The 22,179-nt window shown below is 39.6% G+C and overlaps 1 protein-coding gene across 1 annotated transcript; it reads left to right on the forward strand.

The window, feature by feature from the left end:
- The first annotated feature begins 1,104 nt into the window (after positions 1-1,104).
- Positions 1,105-4,373, forward strand: LOC106560996 (arg8-vasotocin receptor). Its single transcript, XM_014124512.3, has 2 exons — positions 1,105-2,146; positions 2,834-4,373. Exons 1-2 carry the CDS (start codon positions 1,210-1,212, stop codon positions 3,127-3,129), a joined length of 1,233 nt encoding a protein of 410 aa, XP_013979987.1. The 5' UTR covers positions 1,105-1,209; the 3' UTR covers positions 3,130-4,373.
- The last annotated feature ends 17,806 nt before the right edge of the window (positions 4,374-22,179 follow it).

Consider the following 22,179-nt stretch of genomic DNA (forward strand, 5'->3'; position numbering starts at 1 on the left):
TATTTGTGAAAATACAATTTATGTCTGATTTCTTTATTCTCACATATCTATACTGAGGAGCAATCACACAGATTGTACAGCCCTCATACCTATTATGAAATATCTGATATTGAAATATCATGCTTCTTTTTGGTTTTGTCCAGCTGAGAACCTGGTTTGGTCTTTGAAGTTGATTTCTGGCACAACGTGGATTTGGATATTCATCTAACAAGTATTCACATAAAGCATTTCAACTTCAAGAGCACCAACAATCCAAGTTTAAACATGGCCACAATAACACAATTTCAAGAGCATCGATTTTGACAAAGTTGAAACAGTTCATCAGTGTCTAGATTACACAGAGCTAACCACAGCTGATGTGAATTGAACTGCTTCAAAGCCATCATTCCTGCTTCCATTTCAACTGTTATTTATCTGTTATGTAGTGTCACGTTCCCCATCAAGAAAACCAAAAATGTCGCTCATCCGAGCCTCTTTCCGCCAGCTTCTCAGTAGATGAAAATAAACAGTTTACGCATTATGTGTAACTTATGAGGCAATTTTCTTGATTTCGTTCTGTATTCAATTTGTAAAACGTTGTATCTTAATTATTGAGACAGTATTTTATACAAAAATCTGAGTAGGACTTGATTCGCTATCAGAGGTGTAATAACGGATAGGTGCATCCGTTACGCATTGCGGAATTGTTCAAGCTATTAAATGGCACGAGAAACATGAGTAAAATAATAGAATGGAAACAATAATAAATACATTTTATATTTGAAACTGTATTTTAGCAATCGAATGTATTACATTTCGAATGTATTGACGATTAAAAAGTTACATAATTTGTTTGCGTAATTCCAGATCCAATGTGCTCAGTTTGTCACACAAGACATGAATTTTTCAAAGAGAGTCTTCAAAATATTAGAGGTTGTGGGCAGGCGATTTGGTGATGTTGGGGGGTTGTGTCCAGTTTTGCGCAATATGACTGGCTGCCATAGGATACAGAGGTGGGTATGGCTATAACAGCTCAGCGTGTGGTGGCTGAAATTTGATTCGCGTTTAAAAGGCCCAGCAGCTCAGAAACCGAGAAGAGTTCGTTGGAGCCCTTTGCCCGTCAGCTTCAGGTAGCTCCTTATAAAGAGAGGCACTCAACTCTGCCCCTCTAGCACTGTAACTAGGGCCAAGGATCACACAGGGGGGGCTGTGCTATGCACACTCCCGTACATGCACTCCTCTCTTATTAACGGAGTCAACCAGTCGCTGGTTTTCAGTCCTACGAGTGATCCGGTGATGGGGATTCTTGGCAATGGCACCGTCCTCCCGAACGGGAGCGATCCTTTTGGTAGAAACGAAGAGGTCGCCAAAATAGAGATCACGGTCCTGAGCATCACCTTTGTGGTGGCCGTGATTGGGAACGTCAGTGTCTTGCTGGCCATGTACAACACCAAGAAAAAGACGTCGAGAATGCACCTCTTCATCCGGCACCTTAGTATCGCTGACCTAGTGGTCGCCTTCTTTCAGGTCCTTCCGCAGCTATGCTGGGAGATCACCTTCCGCTTCTACGGACCAGATTTCCTGTGCAGGATAGTGAAGCACCTCCAGGTGATGGGCATGTTCGCCTCCACCTACATGATGGTGATGATGACCCTGGACCGTTACATCGCCATCTGCCACCCTCTGAAAACCCTTCAGCAGCCCACCCAGCGGTCTTACATCATGATCATCAGCACCTGGATGAGTAGTCTGGTCCTCAGCATGCCGCAGTACTTTATCTTCTCTCTGAGTGAGATCAAGAACGGCTCGGAGGTCTACGACTGCTGGGGCCACTTCATAGAACCGTGGGGCGTAAAAGCATACATTACTTGGATAACCGTTAGCATCTTCCTCATCCCCGTGTTCATTCTGATGATATTCTACGGGTTCATCTGCAACAGCATATGGAAAAATATCAAGTATAAGACCAAGAAGACACCCGTGGGAGGTGCGTCTAAAAACGGTCTCATGGGCAAGAGCTCGGTTAGCAGCGTCACCACTATATCCAGAGCGAAGTTGAGAACGGTCAAAATGACTTTTGTGATTGTTCTGGCGTACATTATTTGCTGGTCACCTTTCTTCATAGTACAGATGTGGTCGGTTTGGGATGAGAACTTCGCATGGGATGGTAAGGGACTTCAGTGTATTGGGAAAAATATTGGATTGCGCACACAAAATCAAAGGGTGAACCTTGGTATAGAATAAATAACATGACCCACTGGGCCCACAATGGCTGAATCAACGTTGTTTCCACGTCATTTCCATGAAATATCTTCACTCAATGATCTCTCTCCTTCGACAAATAGCTACTGTGGAAGCCATAGTCTGTATAAGGGGTTGCGCAAAACATTTAGTGATGTATATATTCTGTGCCAAAATGTTAGGCCTATTGCTTTTATGCTTTAACTGGGATGCATATATTTTTTTATAAATGTCAATGAGAATTGACGAGGAGTAGGCTACGTATACATTTGAAGCAGTATAGAAATGAATCCATATTTGTCATGGAAATAAAATCTAATTCTGCATAATCCTTTGAGCACCGAGCGCCCTGCATTAAAATACAGACTGTATAGAATCGAAATTAAATATAACTAAATAAGCATAACATATACGGTGTGCTGACATAATAGACGAATTCATTTTAATATCAGGTGTTTAAATAGGCCTGTAGATCTGCCTGTAATTGATTGTGCCATGCAATTATGCAATGCCTACAAGCAAATGTTTTATGAACTTCACTGCACCGTTGATTTCTACCCCAGCTATTGGACTAATTCTCTTTTGGTCATTTGCTTTTACCCTTTCCATCCAGAGTCTGAGAACACGGCTGTCTCACTGTCCGCGCTCCTCGCGAGTCTTAACAGCTGCTGTAACCCGTGGATATACATGATCTTCAGCGGGCATCTCCTACACGACTTTACTCTCTGTTTCCCGTGCTGTAATAACTTACTCCACAAGTTCAAGAAAGAGGACTCTGACAACAGTCTCCGGAGAAATACGCTATTGAGTAAAATGACCAACCGGAGCCCAACATGCAGTTCGGGCACATGGAAAGACCCTGACAACTCGACCAAGTCCTCCGTTCCATCTATCCAAACGGAGACCTAACACAGCGCGATAAAAGCACAAACACACGACAGCGATTATTTATAGTTCACTCTTATTGACTTGCCAATTATACAACTTTTAAGGTACCACTTAAAACTGTTGAGATATAGACACTGATTGATTATTTCATGTGTCTCTAAAATATATTTGTGATTATGAAGTGGTTTTGGGGTTTATTGTCTGGTATGCCAGTCTTGATAACGTCAAAGTGATAAACTATTTATTCTGGTATAAACCATTATTATGTGATCATTATCTATGTGTGCCATATACAATCCAGTGTTTCATCAGGTTCCAAACCTGATTCTCTGGAGTCTACTATTGTTTATAATGACTGAATTAGGCTACGTCAGATCTGCATTTGAAAATGTACAGTGGAAAAGAAGCAGATCATCTGAACATATTTAAATACCAACAGCCACAGCTATATCACCTGAGTTCTTTTTTTAACTTCCTATAACATTCCACATTCCAGAGTCCTCTTTTCTATGTATTCTGAGGTGATATGATCCAGCCTAGGAATTTCTACAGCAAATCAGATGACAAATTACAGATGTGTGACCAAGATGCATGGATTAGATTATCACAGTCATGCTATTAAAAGTAAATGCACTTTTTTGATAACAGTTAAGGCTGCCTGCTGTTTGTTTGTTTGTGACTATGTGTTGGCCATATATGTCCAGTGAGCCTATCTCTCAGTGTGAAATTAAATACATTTGGCCCTGACTGTTTACAAAGTAACAGAGGTGCCTGTCTGCCGGCCTGGTTGACTTCTACACAGACCCCCATGGTGTGTTGTGGTCAGAATGGCTCTTCCATTAGCCACGTCTTCTAGTAACCAAGAGGATCAGCTCTTGGAAGTGTCTGACCTTATTTTATCACGCATCTCCCAACTACTGTTTTGCATCCTGTTTTGCATCCTTGTTTTTCAAGCCTGAACCAAAGATAAATGGATTCTGGATAAAAGCTGCATGTGTGCTGAAATCAGGATCTCAATTCTACCTCACACTGGACCATTTTCCATCCTTTTCTTCAGTGACTATTTGCCAAAACAATTCCATAGAGCCTCGTAGCTCATAAATCTATGAGAAATTGTTTCTGCTGCATTTAGAACTCTTAAAAAAATGACCTTAATCTAAATGTCCATTGGGACATCATCATTAGTCATCTAGTTTATACAGTTCACCAATGTCGTTAAGGCCATCATTGTAGGTTGTCATTGTAAATAAAAATGTGTTAACTGACTTGCCTAGTTAAATAAAGGTTAAATATATATATTTTTTTAAATAACCTCTAGTTAAATCACTGGCCTCCGTGGCTGGAGCATCTGTGGACAATGTTGAGAGACCAGATGTGACTGCCTCCCTCAGCTTGAGAATAACTAACTGGTTGTGCTATGTACTATGTATGCATTAACCTCATCCCCATGCTATTTTCCTACAGAGAGAGAATTGTCTGGTGGATGAGATGAACTGTGTATGAATGTATGTTTAGGGGGGTGAAGTGAGTGAAATAGTAGGGGCCGTTTGAGAAGAAATAGAGCCTACTGTTCTGTATAAGCCATACTGTATATATATATTTTTTATATATATATATATATATATATATATATATATATATATATATATATATATATATATATATATATTATATATATATATATATATGTGTGTGTGTGTGTGTGTCACAGCTCCTCCCATATCCTCCACATCAGGCGGCAGGTAGCCTAGTGGTTAGAGTGCTGGACTAGTAACCGAAAGGTTGCAAGATTGAATCCCTGAGCCGACAAGATAAATAATCTGTCGTTCTGCCTCTGAACAAGGCAGTTAACCCACTGTTCCTAGGCCGTCATTGAAAATAAGAATTCATTCTTAACTGACTTGCCTAAAGGTAAAACATATTTTTTTTTAAATGCAACATTTGAAAAAATACACCTTCCACAACATGGGCTACTGGTTAAAAACTCACACAGACACACTTTTGGACACAGCCCACATTGTAACACACTACACAATTTGCTGTACATTTCATGCCAATGTGTTCTTTAGAATGTGACTGACATTGCCAGACCGAATAAGAATGTACTAAAAGGAAAATACTGAAGTAAAATATAAAATCTCAAGTAAAGGTTTTCCAATTTGTATATACAGGTTATACTACACAAATGTGTATGTTTCTATAGAACACGTGTTTTGCCAGTGTTGAAGTTATCTATATGAATAATTTATGTAAAGGTGTGTAATGTGACTTTGTATCTATTTACTCTTGCTTGTACACATTGTAAAGACAATACATATCGCCGAAAATATAAAGTAAATATTCTATACAAAATATGTAATGTCTCTGTCTCTTTTTAAAATAAGTAGCAAAGGAGACACTTTTTGTATACTCAGGAGAAGGGGAACACTGTGATGTGTCTGAAATGGAACCCTATTCCATATTGTGGACTGCTTTTGACCAGGGCCCAAAATTAGGTCTAAAGTAGGCTAGTGCCCTATATCAGGAAAAGGTTTAGTGGTGTGAGGGTCAGCTGTTTGTTCACCCGCACCCCAACCACCTGACTATATGTGATAAAGTGAAAATCTGAGGCTCTCACCTGACCCTAACCCTGAAATATAGAAAATGTGCTATACAGTCAGAGATGGTAGAACTATTTTTTTTTGACGGGCCTTTTAGATTGGCCTATGTTTCTTCTTAATCAACTTGTCTATAATACAGTAGGTCTATGCAGCTGTGAAAACTACCCAACATCTTTCGGCTTGGAGGCATGTTTTACTCTATGCGGTTGAAACAGGCTACTGTCAGCTTTTATGTTGCTGATAAAGATAGAACCATTACAGACTGTGACAAACCGAGCATGCATTCTCTCAAGATGTTGAAATAAATAAATAAATCATATTTCGCCACTCCTTTTCCCAAGTAAAAATTGACATTTGGTGTACCATTTTACTGCAAGAAATGTTTTATTCTGTAAGAGTTAATATTAGGCTATATTAGGCAATGACCTGGTATTTTGAAGTACTCTTGTGACTGTTACATTTGTATAGCACCTCACAATCATCACAAATAACTTCAAATCATTTTCAAACATTATGCTACTGTTCTGCTCCTCCCTCCTATTTATTTTCAACCCTCAATTTCATCAACTCCCCATTTCATAGCTTTTCTCTTATTGAATTAAATTCCGACATTGTCCTTTTTGACTCAGTTGATCAATGTTCACTTTTTCTGACCACGTTCCTAAAAGCATTTGGTAATTGGCGTATATTCGGCGAGTGTAGGGTAAAGCTTAGAATAAGGGCTATGCACTAATGGCAGATAAAAATAATGAAATAAAAACCTCAGTGTAGCCTATAGATATGAATTGCACAAGAATGTTACATTTATGAATTTTTAATATATTTTTTCTCTTTATTCAACACCAGGCTACACAATTTGCTGTACATTCATACCAATGTATTCTATAGGATGTGACTGACATTTCATTGCCAGACCAAATAAGAATGTACTAAAAGGAAAATACTGATGTAAAATATAAAATCTCAAGTAAAGGTTTTCAATTTGTATATACAGAATATACTGTACAACTGGAATGTATGTTTCTATAGAACACATGTTTTGCCAGTGTTGAATCCAGCCACCTGCCCTTCGTACACACATTTCATGACCCTAAACCCACCTGTCTCGCAGATATAACCACAGCGACTTCGTCTCGGGCCATATAACACCCGTGCCAAAATATCCTCCACACCATGGTTTCTCTGTGATTTTTACTTACAGTACCTTCAGAAAGTGTTCAGATCCCTTGACTTTTCCACATTTTGTTATGTTACAGCCACATTCTAAAATATATTAAAAATGAATAAAAATCCACATCAATCTAAACACAATACCCCATAAAGACAAAGCAAAAACAGGTTTTAATACATTTTTGCCAATTTATTGAAAAAAAAATAAAAATAAAAAAAAATATATATATATCACATTTACATAAGTATTCAGACCCTTGACTCATTCTTCTCTGCAGATCCTCTCAAGCTCTGTCAGGTTGGATGGGGAGCGTCGCTGCACAGCTATTTTCAGGTCTCGCCAGAGATGTTCGATCAGGTTCAATTCCGGGCTCCGGCTGGGCCACACAAGGACATTCAGATACGTGTCCTGATGCCAATCCTGCGTTGTCTTGGCTATGTGCTTAGGGTTGTTGTTCTGTTGGAAGGTGAACCTTCGCCCCCAGTCTGAGGTGCTGAGTGCTCTGGTCTGGTTTCATCAGACCAGAGAATCTTGTTTCTAATGGTCTGAGAGGCCTTTTTACTGAGGAGTGGCTTCCATCTGGCCACTCTACCGTAAAGGGCTGATTGGTGGACCAAGGCCCTCTCCCCCAATTGCTCAGTTTGGCCCGGGAGCCAGCTCTAGAAAGAGTCCAATCAATTGAATTTACCACAAGTGGACTCCAATCAAGTTGTAGCATCATCTTCAGGATGCACCTGAGCTCAATTTCAAGTCTCATAGCAGGGTCTGAATACATATGTGAATAAGATATCTGTATGGTATCTGGTTTTTTTTCCCCCAACATTTCTAAAAACCTCTTTTCACTTTGTCATTATGGGGTATTGTGTGTAGATTGTGGAGGGGTAAAAAACAATTTAATGCATTTTAGAATATGGCTGTAACGTAGCAAAATGTGGAAAAAGTCAAGGGTTCTGAATACTTTCAGAATGCACTGTGTATACCATGCAATGCACAGAGACACCAGAAACAGTGTTCTCTATCCAGGAGAGTTCAGAGAGATACAGTAGCCTACACAGTTTGCTCTATTATAGCTGCGCTCTTATCGCACTAAAAATCATTATGTGATAGAACTTGTTGTTTGTGTCTCAATTCCACCATGCATTCTTCAATTGGTAAGAGAATGATAAGGGAATAAAGTATTGATTTCATAATCTTACATAATATGTTACGGATGATCATCAAATTTGGCCGCAGAGTTTTCAGAGATAAATAGGAGGGGTCTTGATGGGTCCCTCAGATTAAGAGTCCTTTTGATCATCATGTGCTATGTAGAGATAACTCATCGGCAGATGCTTGCCAATTTGTTTCCTTGTTACACAGGGAAATAAATAACCTCCGATGGTGTTTTCATAGCAGGAAGCATGTTCCATTATCTTCACTGTCTGACTGGACACACACACCAATAACACACACATGCACGCACACAAACACATACACCTAGAAGCCCAGCATCCTGGAATCGCCTCTTCACTGTTGACATTGAGACTGGTGTTTTGCGGGTACTATTTAATGAAGCAGCCAGTTGAAGACTTGTGAGGCGCCTGTTTCTCAAACTAGACACTCTAATGTACTTGTCCTCTTGCTCAGTTGTGCACCAGGGCCTCCCACTCCTCTTTCTATTCTGGTTAGAGGCAGTGTGCACTGTTCTGTGAAGGGAGTAGTACACAGCGTTGTACGAGATCTTCAGTTTCTTGACAATTTCTCGCATGAAATAGCCTTCATTTCTCAGAACAGGAATAGACTGATGAGTTTCAGAAGGAAGTTCTTCGTTTCTGGCCATTTTGAGCCCCTAATCGAACCCATAAATGCTGATGCTCCAGATACTGAACTAGTCTAAAGAAGGACAGTTTTATTGCTTCTTTAATCAGAACAATTTTAAGCTGTGCTGACATAATTGCAAAAGGGTTTTCTAATGATCAATTAGCCTTTTAAAATGATAAACTTGGATTAGCTAACACAACGTGCCATTGGAACACAGGAGTGATGGTTGCTGATAATTGGCCTCTGTACGCCTATGTAGATATTCTATTAAAAATCTGTCGTTTCCAGCTACAATAGTCATTTACAACATTAACAATGTCTACACTGTATTTCTGATCACTTTGATGTTATTTTAATGGACAGAAAATGTGCTTTTCTTTCAAAAACAAGGACATTTCTAAGTGACCCCAAACTTTTGAAAGGTAGTGTACACACAAATAAAAATCCCCTTTTTATTTATACAAAATCTTGAATCATATTCTTTTCAATTATCAAATGACTGCTTAGACAAAGGTCATCACAGACTGAAAGTGTATCAAATTAAAACCCTGAAATTGCATCTGATTGCATTGCAGTGTGTGGAGACTACTTTTTCACTACACATTTATCCTGCCCCTTTTCTGAGCCTAATAGGTGTGCGGCAGATCACCTCATTATGATTAAATTATACAAAATATACAATGCAGTGTTATAACAATGTAGATTTGCTTAATGGATATAGTTTAAATCCATTTTTTATTTTATTACAGGAGCTAAACAGAAAGATAAGCCTCTGACACACTTCAGTCTGGAAGTTAGGTAGTAACGTTAAGGGGAGTGCATTTTTCACAAGCCCTTCACTTGTAAAGGAAGTGTCTTCACCTAACCACGAGTTGTGTCCCAAATGGCACCCTATTCAAACAATCAATCCATCATTCAAATGTATTTATTAAGCCTTTTTACACCAGCAGTTGTCCCAAAGTGCTTATACAGAAATCCAGCATAAAACCCCCAAAAGCAAGCAATGCAGATGTAGAATCACAGTGCTTAGGAAAAACTCCCAAGAAAGACAGGAACCTAAGAAGAAACCTAGAGAAGAACCAGGCTCTCAGGGGCGGCCAGTCCTCTTCTGACCAGATCGTTCTTCAGGATTTAAAAACGTTCATACCGTAGGTGACCAGCAGGTTCAAATAATAATCACAGTTACTATAGAGGTGAGTATTCAGTAAAGACTTAAAGGTTGAGACCGAGTCTGAGTCTCTCACATGGATTGGCAGACCATACCATAAAGTTGAGCTCTATAGGAGAAAGCCCTGCTCAAGCTGTTTGCTTAGAAATTCTAGGAACAATGAGGAGGACTGCGTCTTGTGACCATAGGGTATGTACGGCAGGACAAAACCGGAGAGATAGGTAGGAGCAAGTCCATGTAATGCTTTGTAGGTTAGCAGTAAAACCCTGAAATCAGCCCTAGCCTTAACAGGAAGCCAGTGTAGAGAGGCTAGCACTAGAGTAATACGATCCAATTTTGGGGTTCTAGTCAAGATTCTAGCATTCGTATTTAGCACTAGCTGAAGTTTATTGAGTTATTTATCCGAATAGCAGGAGTAGAGCACTGCAGTAATGTAATCTGGAAGTAACAAAAGCATAGATTAGAAAAAGTTGAAAAAAAGTTTGATATGTTCGTCAAAAGAGAGATCAGGATCCGGAGGAACGGCAAGGTCCTACACAGTTTTATTTCAGACGACTGTACAACCATCAAGATTAATTGTTAAATCAAATAGCAGATTTCTTTGATTCTTGGGACCTAAAACTGTCAGAGTTTAAAAGTAAAACATTTGTTGCCATCCACTTCCGTATTTCTGAAATACAGGCTTCCAGGGTAGGCAATTTTGGGGCTTCATCATGTTTCATTGAAATGTAAAGCTGTGTATCATCTGCATAGCAGTGAAAGTTGACATTGTGTTTCTGAATGACATCACCAAGAGGTAGCATATATTGAGTGTACAAAACATTAGCAACACCTGCTCTTTTCATGACATAAACTGATGGTGAATCCAGGTGAAAGTTATGATCCCTTATTGATGTCACCTGTTAAATCTACTTTAATCAGTGTAGGTTAAGGGGAGGAGAAAGGTTAAAGAAGGATTTTTATGCCTCATTTAGACATGGATTGTGTATGTGTGCCATTCAGAGTGTGAATGGGCAAGACAAAATATTTAAGATTTAAGTGCCTTTGAATGGGGTATGGTAGTAGGTGCCTGGTGCACCAGTTTGAGTGTGTCAAGAACTGCAACGCTGCTGGTTTTGTCACTCAACAGTTTCCCATGTGTATCAAGAACGGTCCACTACCTAAAAGACATCCAGCCGACTTGACACAACTGTGGGAAGCATTGGCGTCAACATGGTCCAGCATCCCGGTGGAATGCTTTAAAAACCTTGTAGAGTCCATGACCCGATGAATTGAGGCTGTTCTGAGGGCAAAAGGGGGTGCAACTCAATATTAGGAAGGTGAAAAACAATAGTGGTCCTAAAATGGAGCCTTGAGGAACACAAAATTACTATTGATTTGTCAGAGGGCAAACCAGCCACAGAGACAAGCTGATATCTTTCCGACAGATGAGATCCGTCGTGGAAATTACCACCAGGGACACCTGAAGTCAATCTTAAATTAACCATTCTTCATTATCAGCAAGTTGGAGAGGTTCAAACAAACTCAATGCACCATAGTACACGTCGTTCGGGAGCTCCCCTGGGGCAGTCCCGTTAGTTCTCTTATATACTGCTTACACTGTCACGTCCTGACCAGTAATAGGGGTTATTTGTTATTGTAGTTTGGTCAGGACGTGGCAGAGGGTATTTGTTTTATGTGATTCGGGGTGGTGGTTTGTTTAGTAGATGATTTGATTTATGTATTCCGGGGGTTTTTGGGCACTGTTCTATGTTAGAAATACACTATGTTCTGTCTAGTCTTTTGTATTTCTATGTTCTGTTAATTGGGGTTGGACTCTCAATTGGAGGCAGGTGTTTTCTAGTTGCCTCTGATTGAGAGTCCTATATATAGGTATGTGTTTGTTGAGTACTTTGTGGGAGATTGTTCTGTGTATAGCCTTGTGCCTTACCAGCCTGTGATTAGTCGTTGTGTTTTCTTTGTGTTTATTTTGGTTCTTCTTGTTCGTTTATAATAAAGAAGATGAGTGCACATTTCCCCGCTGCATTTTGGTCTAAATCCGACGACATCCGTTACATACACAGACAAGTTATATTTGCATGATTTAGCTTATTTATCCATAATTCATTCACCATTAACATTTGGTTCATGCATGTGACCGACCAATACCTCACAAGGCTTCTTCTCTCTAAGCTGAGACCTTGAAACTGAGACACCCTTTTCGGTTCTCAAAACAATGTTCTGGGCATACTGACAAATTGCTTATACTAATAGTGAGTATTGCTCCCAGGAACGATCAATCAGTCACTTGCATGAACTCAGTGAAATTGGTTATTAGAAAACCACAAACATAAAATGCTCCTTCACAGATATAAACCAGGCAAGAACTTGTCCGTGTAAACCAATTAGGGTTTCCAATCTCTCCCAAAAAATGTAGTGATTTAGTGCACTATTTTTGACCAAGGCCCATTGGGCTCTGATCATCTGGTCAAAAGTAGTGCAATATACAGGGAATAGGGAGCCACTTGGTGCTGTAGTGGAGCAGGTTGAGAGCTTCAAGTTCCTTGGTGTCCACATCAACAACAAACTAGAAATGGTCCAAACACCCCAAGACAGTCGTGAAGAGGGCACGACAAAGCCTATTCCTCCTCAGGAAACTAAAAAGATTTGGCATGAGATCCTCAAAAGGTTCTACAGCTGCAACATCGAGAGCATCCTGACTGGTTGCATCACTGCCTGGTACGGCAATTGCTCGGCCTCTGACCGCAAGGCACTACAGAGGGTAGTGCGTACGGCCCAGAACATCACTGGGGCTAAGCTGCCTGCCATCCAGGACCTCTACACCAGGCGGTGTCAGAGGAAGGCCCTAAAAATTGTCAAAGACCCCAGCCATTGTCAAAGACCCTACCAAAGTGCAAGCTGTACCGGAGTGCCAAGTCTAGGACAAAAAGGCTTCTCAACAGTTTTTACCCCCAAGCCATAAGACTCCTGAACAGGTAATCAAATGGCTACCCGGATTATTTGCAAGTTGTCTCGTCTCTTCTGGGCACCGTTAACTCTATGTATGGTACTACGGAGATCGAAGTTAAAAAGTGAAACATTGTTTCCGAGGTCAGACAGGCATAGGTCTTTAATGATATTCTTATGGAGGCGCAGTGATCATTTTCAGATGGAACTGTTAGCAGGCATATGTGTGTATGTGATGGCCAATACAGCACGGGTGTGAACACTGCTCATCCAATTAGCATCCCGGATCCAAACAACCAGTTTCAAAAACTGTTATGTTTTTAAGTCAGCTTACTGCATTCCCATAAGTCATCTGTTCCTAGAATTGTGTGTAGGAATGTTTGGTAGGAATGACCTCTTGGAACTCAAAGAACCTCCAAAGAAACACAGCTGCTGTCAGACTGCTGTTTCCTGTAACACACATGGACACTGCATGAGAGGAAAAAAATACATTCAGAGATTCCTCAAAACAAGCCGTTGTTGTGAAACTAACCATTCTCCATTTCTTAAGATCAGGATCACCTTGAAAATAATATCGAAAATAAGTTAATTAGAGAGTAAAACACATAGTTGTCCATGGTGGTTTGACTTTTGTTTGCGGGGGCCTTGAAAATGGCAAAGGCGTGAATTTCACAGAGGAATTCCAGGTAGAGTAAAATGCCAAATCATACGTTTATTAATCAGAGGTACTTTGATGTGTCTGGGATCACATGGCGAGGGCCTGTGGATGTCGCAAAGAGATAGAGGATAGTCTTTCTCAGTGAGCTCAGAGACCAGGCAGGAGGCCAGGAATCAAAGGCAGAGCCAGGAAGGTGAGACAGAGTCTACCAGGCCCCCCTTCTGCCCACACAGCCAGAGATAGCCTGCCTAACCTTAGGGCTGGAATAGAAGTTTGGAAACAAAGTAACTACCTAAAGACTTAAAGCAGATCTTCGCTTGGCTGGTTGGCTTAATGCCAAATCTTCCGCAGCACTATGACATGTTGCAGTATTCAAATCCTCCTCAGCATTATGACACGGTGCCTCAGCACTATGACACGGTGCAGTATTCAAATCCTCCTCAGCATTATGACACGGTGCAGTATTCAAATCCTCCTCAGCATTATGACACGGTGCCTCAGCACTATGACACGGTGCAGTATTCAAATCCTCCTCAGCATTATGACACGGTGCCTCAGCACTATGACACGGTGCAGTATTCAAATCCTCCTCAGCATTATGACACAGTGCCTCAGCACTATGACACAGTGCAGTATTCAAATCCTCCTCAGCATTATGACACAGTGCCTCAGCACTATGACACGGTGCAGTATTCAAGTCCATAGAAATAGAATGTTAAAAACGGGCGTCCCCATTCAAGTCAATTATGGCATAATTGGTGGACTGGCCACCATGCGAGTGTACCCATAGGAGCAAAACAGGAATTAAAAGCAGGAAGTTTACCCATCAATCTGTGCTGTTATTTGTTGAATCAACTCAACTGACATTACAAAAAATACATTCCATTGCATGAGCGACAGAAGTATCATTTGAATAAACATTCTACATTACCATGGAAATTATTGCATACTGATCACATACTGTACCAGGCAGCCATTGCGAGCGTACCATGTGTTTACCAAGGTTGCCAAGGTTAGAGGTCCCAAGCCTGTTCTACTGTTTTCATTCTATTTCTATGTTCAAGTCCTCAGCACTATGACAAGGTGCAGTATTCAAGTAATTCCAGTGAAAATATGTAGTGAGGAGTAACTTCATTTCCATCAAATTACTGAAAATAATATTTTTTATTGATTTTAGACACATATTTACAAGAATCTCACTTTACAGAACCTAAGCAATACACAAGACGTAATATGAATGATAACAATAGGATGAGTGAACCCAACTCTGATAAACAGTAACTCAAGCCTGTCAAAGCGACACAATTGATAAACAACGCAACATTCCGGGAGGTCATCATGCATTTGGCAGTACCAGAGGGAAACCTGCAGGACACATTAACACACACAAATCCCATTCCTCCACAGCTCTGTGGTTGCTTGGAACCCCAACAATTGTCATGTCCTTGCTAATGATTCATAAACAGACTGAGTGTGTGTCCCTAGTGGTGTAGTGGTGCCTAGGGAAGTGGGTATACTCTACGGCCCATCCGGCGAAGGAAAGGCACCCTGTGTGAAAAATTCAGTGACAAACAGTGACATACACTCTGAACGACCTAAAATGATTAATCCCATATTGGTCTTTCACAGTCAAGCCAACCCAAGCTGTACTGTGCAGGTAAGCTAATAGCAGGTATATTATTGAAATAGATAAATGAGACTGTCAACTGAGTCAGAAATTCACAGTTTTCAGATTTGTCCCATTTTTGTTCAGGTTTTCACTGTCAAAGTAATACTTTTTAATAGAAAAACAACAACATTGGATGTTCTAAGTCCACAACAATGCTTAAACCACATCAGGAGACCATTTGTGACTTCTGGGAAATATCAAAGAAAACGTGATGTTTGCGTGTAGTTACCATTTAAATCAACTGTGCAGGCACCTAGCACTGTTGTTTGGTTGGCAGTGTTTCTGTAGCTCACATGAGATCTCTGTCCATGAAACTGCTTGCATGTGGGGATATTTTAGAACAGCGTTTTCCCGCAAATTACGTTTTGGAACATTTGCGCATAGGCATACCGCTGTGTACATTGTTGTACTTAAAATATGAAGAAATAATGGTTTATCAATATTTTAAGCTAAACATTCTGATCTGTTTCATCAGCCTTAATAATTGATACAGCGTATACCTCCACTACACCACTTTGATACAGATCGTGAGGATGAAGAATTAAGTATTTGCAATACCCACAAAAAAGTGGGTATAGAGTGTATACCTTTGTACAACCTCCACTACGCGTCCGAAATGGCACCCTATTCCCTATATAGTACACTAGGGTGCCATTTGGGACACACAGCAAAACAGACAAGCCTTCCAGCTTTTTATCTAACAGTTTCAATAAACAGTGATACAAGTAACTATGCAATAACTCAACCTGTCAACATTAATTGGACCTGAGGGAATGACAAGGTGTTGTTCTGCTGTTATTCTTTCCGTGTTAGTTCTCATAGTTGATGACGTCGTATGTGTCATAACAGTTCACTGGAAAAGACCCTGACCGTCCATATGTGTTGAAATATATGGTATGTAAGGGACATTAGGCCAGATGATCTATTCAATTCCCCCCTGTCTAGGAACATAATCATTTACATGATCTTTTTCCATATTGTTGTGACATATTGTGAGCATGCCTGCATTTTACTTTACAGGATCTCAAAATCTGAGGATAAAATGAAAAGTTGATTGTTAAAAGGCTTACAGAAGAATGAGAGGCAGGTCAAGGATGTGCTTAATCTAATTGATCTAACCTTCACATTCTCTGGGGGAACATTGTTGTGTTAGACATGTCTGCAGTACAGTGAGTGGGTTACCATAGCATTGTGTTCTACACACAGTTACAGGGACAGGAATGTCTTCACTTAAAAAAAAAAATTACCATAAAAAACAAGCACATGTATATCTGGGCATAATTAAAACTAATGGGCATAATCAAACGTAAATATGAGCAGGGTTAGGGTGAATTTTATTCAGTGGAGGCTCCTCCTCAGAGGAAGGGGAGGACCATTCTCCTCAGTGAATTTAATAAAAATAAAAATGGTGAAACATTTAAAAAGTTACCCTTTTTAGATAAAACTATCCAAAATATATTCACATGTCACCAAATAATTTATTAAAACACACTGTTTTGCAATGATGGTCTACAGTAGCCTCAACAGCACTCTGTAGGGATATCACCATCCTCCTCTGACTTCAATACAAAACCTAGGAGGCTCATAGGTTTCACCCCCTTCCATAGACTTACACAGTAATTATGACAACTTCCGGAGGACATCCTCCAACCTATCAGAGCTCTTGCAGCATGAACTGGCATGTTGTCCACCCAATAAAAGGATCAGAGAATGAATCTATTACTGAAAACATAAGCTACAGCTAGCTAGCACTACCGTGCATAAAATGTGGTGAATAGTTGATTCAAAGAGAGAGAAAGACAATGTTGAAAAGTTTTGAACAAATGTATTTCTTCAAAAATGAAGGAGGAGCAAGAGAAAGAGAGCTATATATATATATATATATATATATATATATATATATATATATATATATATTCTTTTTTCACTGTCTTAGCTAGCAAATAGAGATAGCTAATTTAGCCTACTCACAAACACCTGGCTCAAACAGAGGGATGCTATGTTAGCTAGCCGTCTATGACTATACAACATTGGAACTCTTCCAAGTCAAGATAAGCTTTTGGTTTTACAAATGTATTGCCACCGGGACCCACCGGTGTAACTGCTAAACTGCTAATTGACAGAACACTGTACTGCATGATTGTAGCGGGTTTACTAACACGTAAGTTGTATTAGTTATGTTGTCTATGACGTTACTTTAGCTAATATGGTGACAACGTTGTCAACGATGTAGGCTGTGTGTAGCGGTTATGATATGAAGGTTTGGCTTGGAAAGGTTTTTTTGCCTGGTCACAGACAGCTGATGTGTTGTGCATTGAAGTCCACAAGCAAAGGGAAAAGATGAGAGGAGGAGAGCGTGTAGATGCGACAAGGAACACAACAAGCTGTTTGTATGTGGCTATTAAAGTGAACTGTTTGCGTGTATTCATTCCGCCGATTCTGTTGAAAAACGTTTTTTAAACAGAAGCAAACAGAAAGGAGATAAACATACCTAAATTTGTCCAATAGAAACTCTCGTTCGCAACTGTTGGACAAATTATTACAGCATAGATCAGCTAGTTGCAGGCAATTGTGTTCAAGGCGGTATTGAACGTGTCACTGTCTGTCCATGTGTCAATGTCTATCATGTCAAATCTTTCTCTCGACCTGTGTGCACCTACATTGTAAACTTTCATTCATAGGCGAGGTTGTAGCTACCTCATGATGGGTATAGGGAATTTTTTTTGTATAATATAGTAGCCTAAACCTATCGATGTTACATTGAACTGGGTGAATGGAATATGAATGACAGTCATCCAATATGCTGTAATAGAAATAAGGCCATGCTCATAAAAACAATAATCGTCCTCCCTCATCATAAATGGCAACGACTGCTACTGATTTAATTTCAATTCAGAATATAAACCAAATTCCTCTTCCAAATTTTCCTCATTGAAAAGCATTGAAGATAATTGAAACTTCAGTGTACTTCCAGAATTGACTAGAATTGACCCCAAAAATGACTGTATCAAATCGTCAAAGCAACATGACTGCCATTGGAAACAATGCAATCCATCAGGACATCTCCTTTGGGGCAACCCCAATGAGTTACTCAATGTCCAGTCCACCTTCACCTGCTCAGTCTACTTAAAATATGTACCGTAAGAAAAACTAAGTATAATCCATTGTGACGTCACCAACGATGTTCTCTCTGACCTCTCTGGAGTTGCTCAAGGCTTTCAAAAGGTACAACTGACAGTTGTCTGGCAGGCATTATCTGCTTGTTTAACTGGGGTCTAAAGGAGTCTAGCATGAATCACTATGATTCTAACTGTGAATTCCTTACGAGAGACACACAGCTGTGAGCACTAAGCAGAAGCATCATACCCTACGGTCTGGGTACATCACATATATGTGTCCGGAATGGCACCCTATTCCCTTTATAGTGCTCTATGGGGCCTGGTCAAAAATAGTGCACTATATAGGGATTTGAGTGCAATTTTGGGACACAACCATTGTGTGGCAGGGCTATTTCAATTTAAAAAAATTATTTAACCGTTATTTAACTAGGCAAGTCAGTTAAGAACAAATTCTTATTTACAATGACGGCCTACCCCGGCCAAACCCGGATGACGCTGGGCCAATTGTGCGCTGCCCTATGGGACTCCCAATCATGGCCGGATGTGATGTGACGCAGCCAAGATTCCCTAGTATTAGTGTTCCAGACGGGTTTATTTGAATAATTTCTTTTTGATATTAGATCAGCTTTAATATTGCAGATAGATTGTGGCTTCCATCAATGTATTTGTCTGCTTCATTTCCAATCCCCCATTATTTTTTCCGTAAATATATATATACAGTACCAGTCAAAAGTTTGAACACACCTACTCATTAAAACGTTTTATTCTTTATTTTTGCTATTTTCAACATTGAAGAATAATAGTGAAGAGATCAAAACTATGAAATAAAACATATGGAATCACGTAGTAAACAAAAAAGTGTTAAACAAATCAAAATATTTTAGATTCTTCGAAGTAGCCACCCTTTGCCTTGATGACAGCTTTGCACACTCTTGGCATTCTCTCAACCTGTTTCCTGAGGTAGTCACCTGGAATGCTTTTCCAACAGTCTTGAAGGAGTTCCCACATATGCTGAGCACTTGTTGGCTGCTTTTCCTTCACTCTGCGGTCCAACTCATCCCAAACCATGTTAATTCGGTTGAGATTGGGTGATTGTGGAGGCCAGGTCATCTGATGCAGCACTCCATCACTCTCCTTCTTGGTCAAATAGCCCTTACACAGCCTGGAGATGTGTTTTTGGTCATTGTCCTGTTGAAAAACAAATGATATTCCCACTAAGCGTAAACCAGATGATTTACGTTTAACACTTTTTGTTTACTACATGTGTTATTTCATAGTTTTGATGTCTTCACTATTCTTCTACAATGTAGAAAATAGTAAAAATAAAGAAAAACCAGGAATGAGTAGGTGTGTCCAAATCTTTTGTCTGGTACTGTATTTATAATAATAATAATAATAATAATAATAATAATATATATATATATATATATATATATATATATATATATATATATATATATATATATATATATATATATATAATATATATAATATAGGCAGAGTTGCAAAGAAAAAGCCATATCTCAGACTGGCCAATAAAAATAAAAAATTAAGATGGGCAAAAGAACACATACACTGAACAGAGGAACTCTTCCTAGAAGGCCAGTATTCCGGATTCGCCTCTTCACTGTTGACATTGACACTGGTGTTTTGCGGGTACTATTTAATGAAGCTGCCAGTTGAGGACTTGTGAGACATCTGTTTCTCAAACTAGACACTATAATGTACTTGTCCTCTTGCTCAGGTGTGCACCGGGGCCTCCCACTCCTCTTTCTATTCTGATTAGAGACAGTTTGTGCTGTTCTGTGAAGGGAGTAGTACACAGCGTTGTACGAGATCTTCAGTTTCTTGGTAATTTTTTTGCATGGAATAGCCTTCATTTCTCAGAACAAGAATAGACTGATGAGTTTCAGAAGAAAGTTCTTTGTTTCTGGCCATTTTGAAGCTGTAATCGAACCCACAAATTCTGATGCTCTAGATACTCAACTAGTCTAAAGAAGGCCAGTTTTATTGCTTCTTTAATCAGGACAACAGTTTTCAGCTGTGCTAACATAATTGCAAAAGGGTTTTCTAATGATCAATTAGCCTTTTAAAATGATAAACTTGGATTAGCTAACACAACATGCCATTGGAGCATAGGAGTGATGGTTGCTGATAATGGGCCTCTGTACGCCTATGTAGATATTCCATAAAAAATCTGCCGTTTCCAGCTACAATAGTCATTTACAACATTAACAATGCCTACACTGTAATAGCGATATTTTGGAGATTGTTTAATTTTCAAAAATATGAAAGTTAGAGGTTGTAATCTGAATAAAGGGGAAAAGGCCATTCTTGAACATGGGGTGAAACATTCTTACTAATCTGTTAGGGAAGCAGTTCAGATTTAAGTAAAACTTTTGTATGATTGAAGCCTTTAGTGAGAGGCTTTAATATTTAATATTTTCTGCCCTCTGAATTCATAATCATTATTTAAATAGGCCCGTTTAATTTTGTCTGGCTTGCCGTTCCAAATAAAATGGAATATTTTTTACTCATACAATTTAAAAACAAGTCGCTAGGTTAAGGCAAGGCCATAAGCAAATAGGTAAACTGGGATATGACTTAAGATGTCAGGGTGATTTTTCCACAAAAAGAAAGGTATTTTCCTCTCTATGGTAGCAAGATCTTATCTATTTTTGCTAACTTTCTATTAAAATATATTGTAGTGAGATAATTTCTTTCTTTCAGGATATGAATGGGTTTATTGGGGAATGTCTTCCTCATTCAACACACTTCACCCACACACAGAATGTGTGACATCCCTCCATGAGAAATAAATTTGACATTTGCATGTGCTGAATTTAGATTTTCCCTTTCGTAATGTGTCAAATAGGGATTAGGCCTGATAAAGATGAATATTAATGAGATTATCTTCCCAGAACATGCTTACATTTCAATATGAAGCATATACAGTGGCATTGAGAAGATGTAATATCAGGGTCATAATGTAAGTATAGCAACGCTTCTCTCCACTGACCCTCTACGGAGACTCAGTTACTCACTGCCCCGTTGTGGCTGTCCATAGACAGTGCAGTCAAGGCTTGGATCCCCGATATCCTCTGCTTAGTGACAAGGCAGTTTTGAGATGAGACTCAGAATGTGACACATTAATTCCGTTTTTTGTTGAATTCTTGTTCTTCGAATACTTAGTCGTGTTCTCAGAAAATAAATGTTTTCCTCTGTTCGTACAAAATTGCAACTTCTAACAGTGTGTGAAAAGTGGAGTTTTCCCTTTCCAGTTTTCCAAAGACAGAGAGAGTGAGTCACATAACCACTCACAGACTCATGCACACTCACAGACTCATGCGCACACGCACACGCACACACACACACGCTCACAGTAATAAAAATAATAAATAGCCCAGGGCTGGATCGACGATTGATAAGTCAGTCAGAACACAGCTTAACCCTGAAACTCAGCAGATAGGAATGGAATCTAGGCCTGTTTGCTCATATAAATCTCTCCATCAACACTCATAGCTTGTCTCCATTACAGCCCTCTGTAGCTGCACAGCAGTATGTCATGTGTGATGAAAAAAATACACACTTACTAGACATACTCATTCAGTCGTATTCTTCAAAGGGCCCTATCGGTAAAGACAAGACATCAAGGACTATAAAAAGCTAAAAAATAAAGTCTCAAAGGGGTTGTTTGTGAAGTTCCTCAGTGCTTATACCAGTTCCAACAAATTTACTGAGTGGGTCTCACTCAGTCCACTACTGAGATCTCTCGTGCGATTGAAGCCAGATGAGTGCGTCAACAATCTCCTAGGATTCGGAGTGATCTAGTGACATCTGGTGGTCAAACTGGAATGTAACAACTAACCATATTACTGCTTTTATTTTTGAGGTTACAGGGTCAGGGTTGAAAAAGCTACCGAAATGTCGACCACAATAA

The sequence above is a fragment of the Salmo salar genome, chromosome 10, assembly GCF_965601325.2.
Source record: "Salmo salar chromosome 10, fSalSal1, whole genome shotgun sequence".
Lineage (NCBI taxonomy): Eukaryota > Metazoa > Chordata > Actinopteri > Salmoniformes > Salmonidae > Salmo > Salmo salar.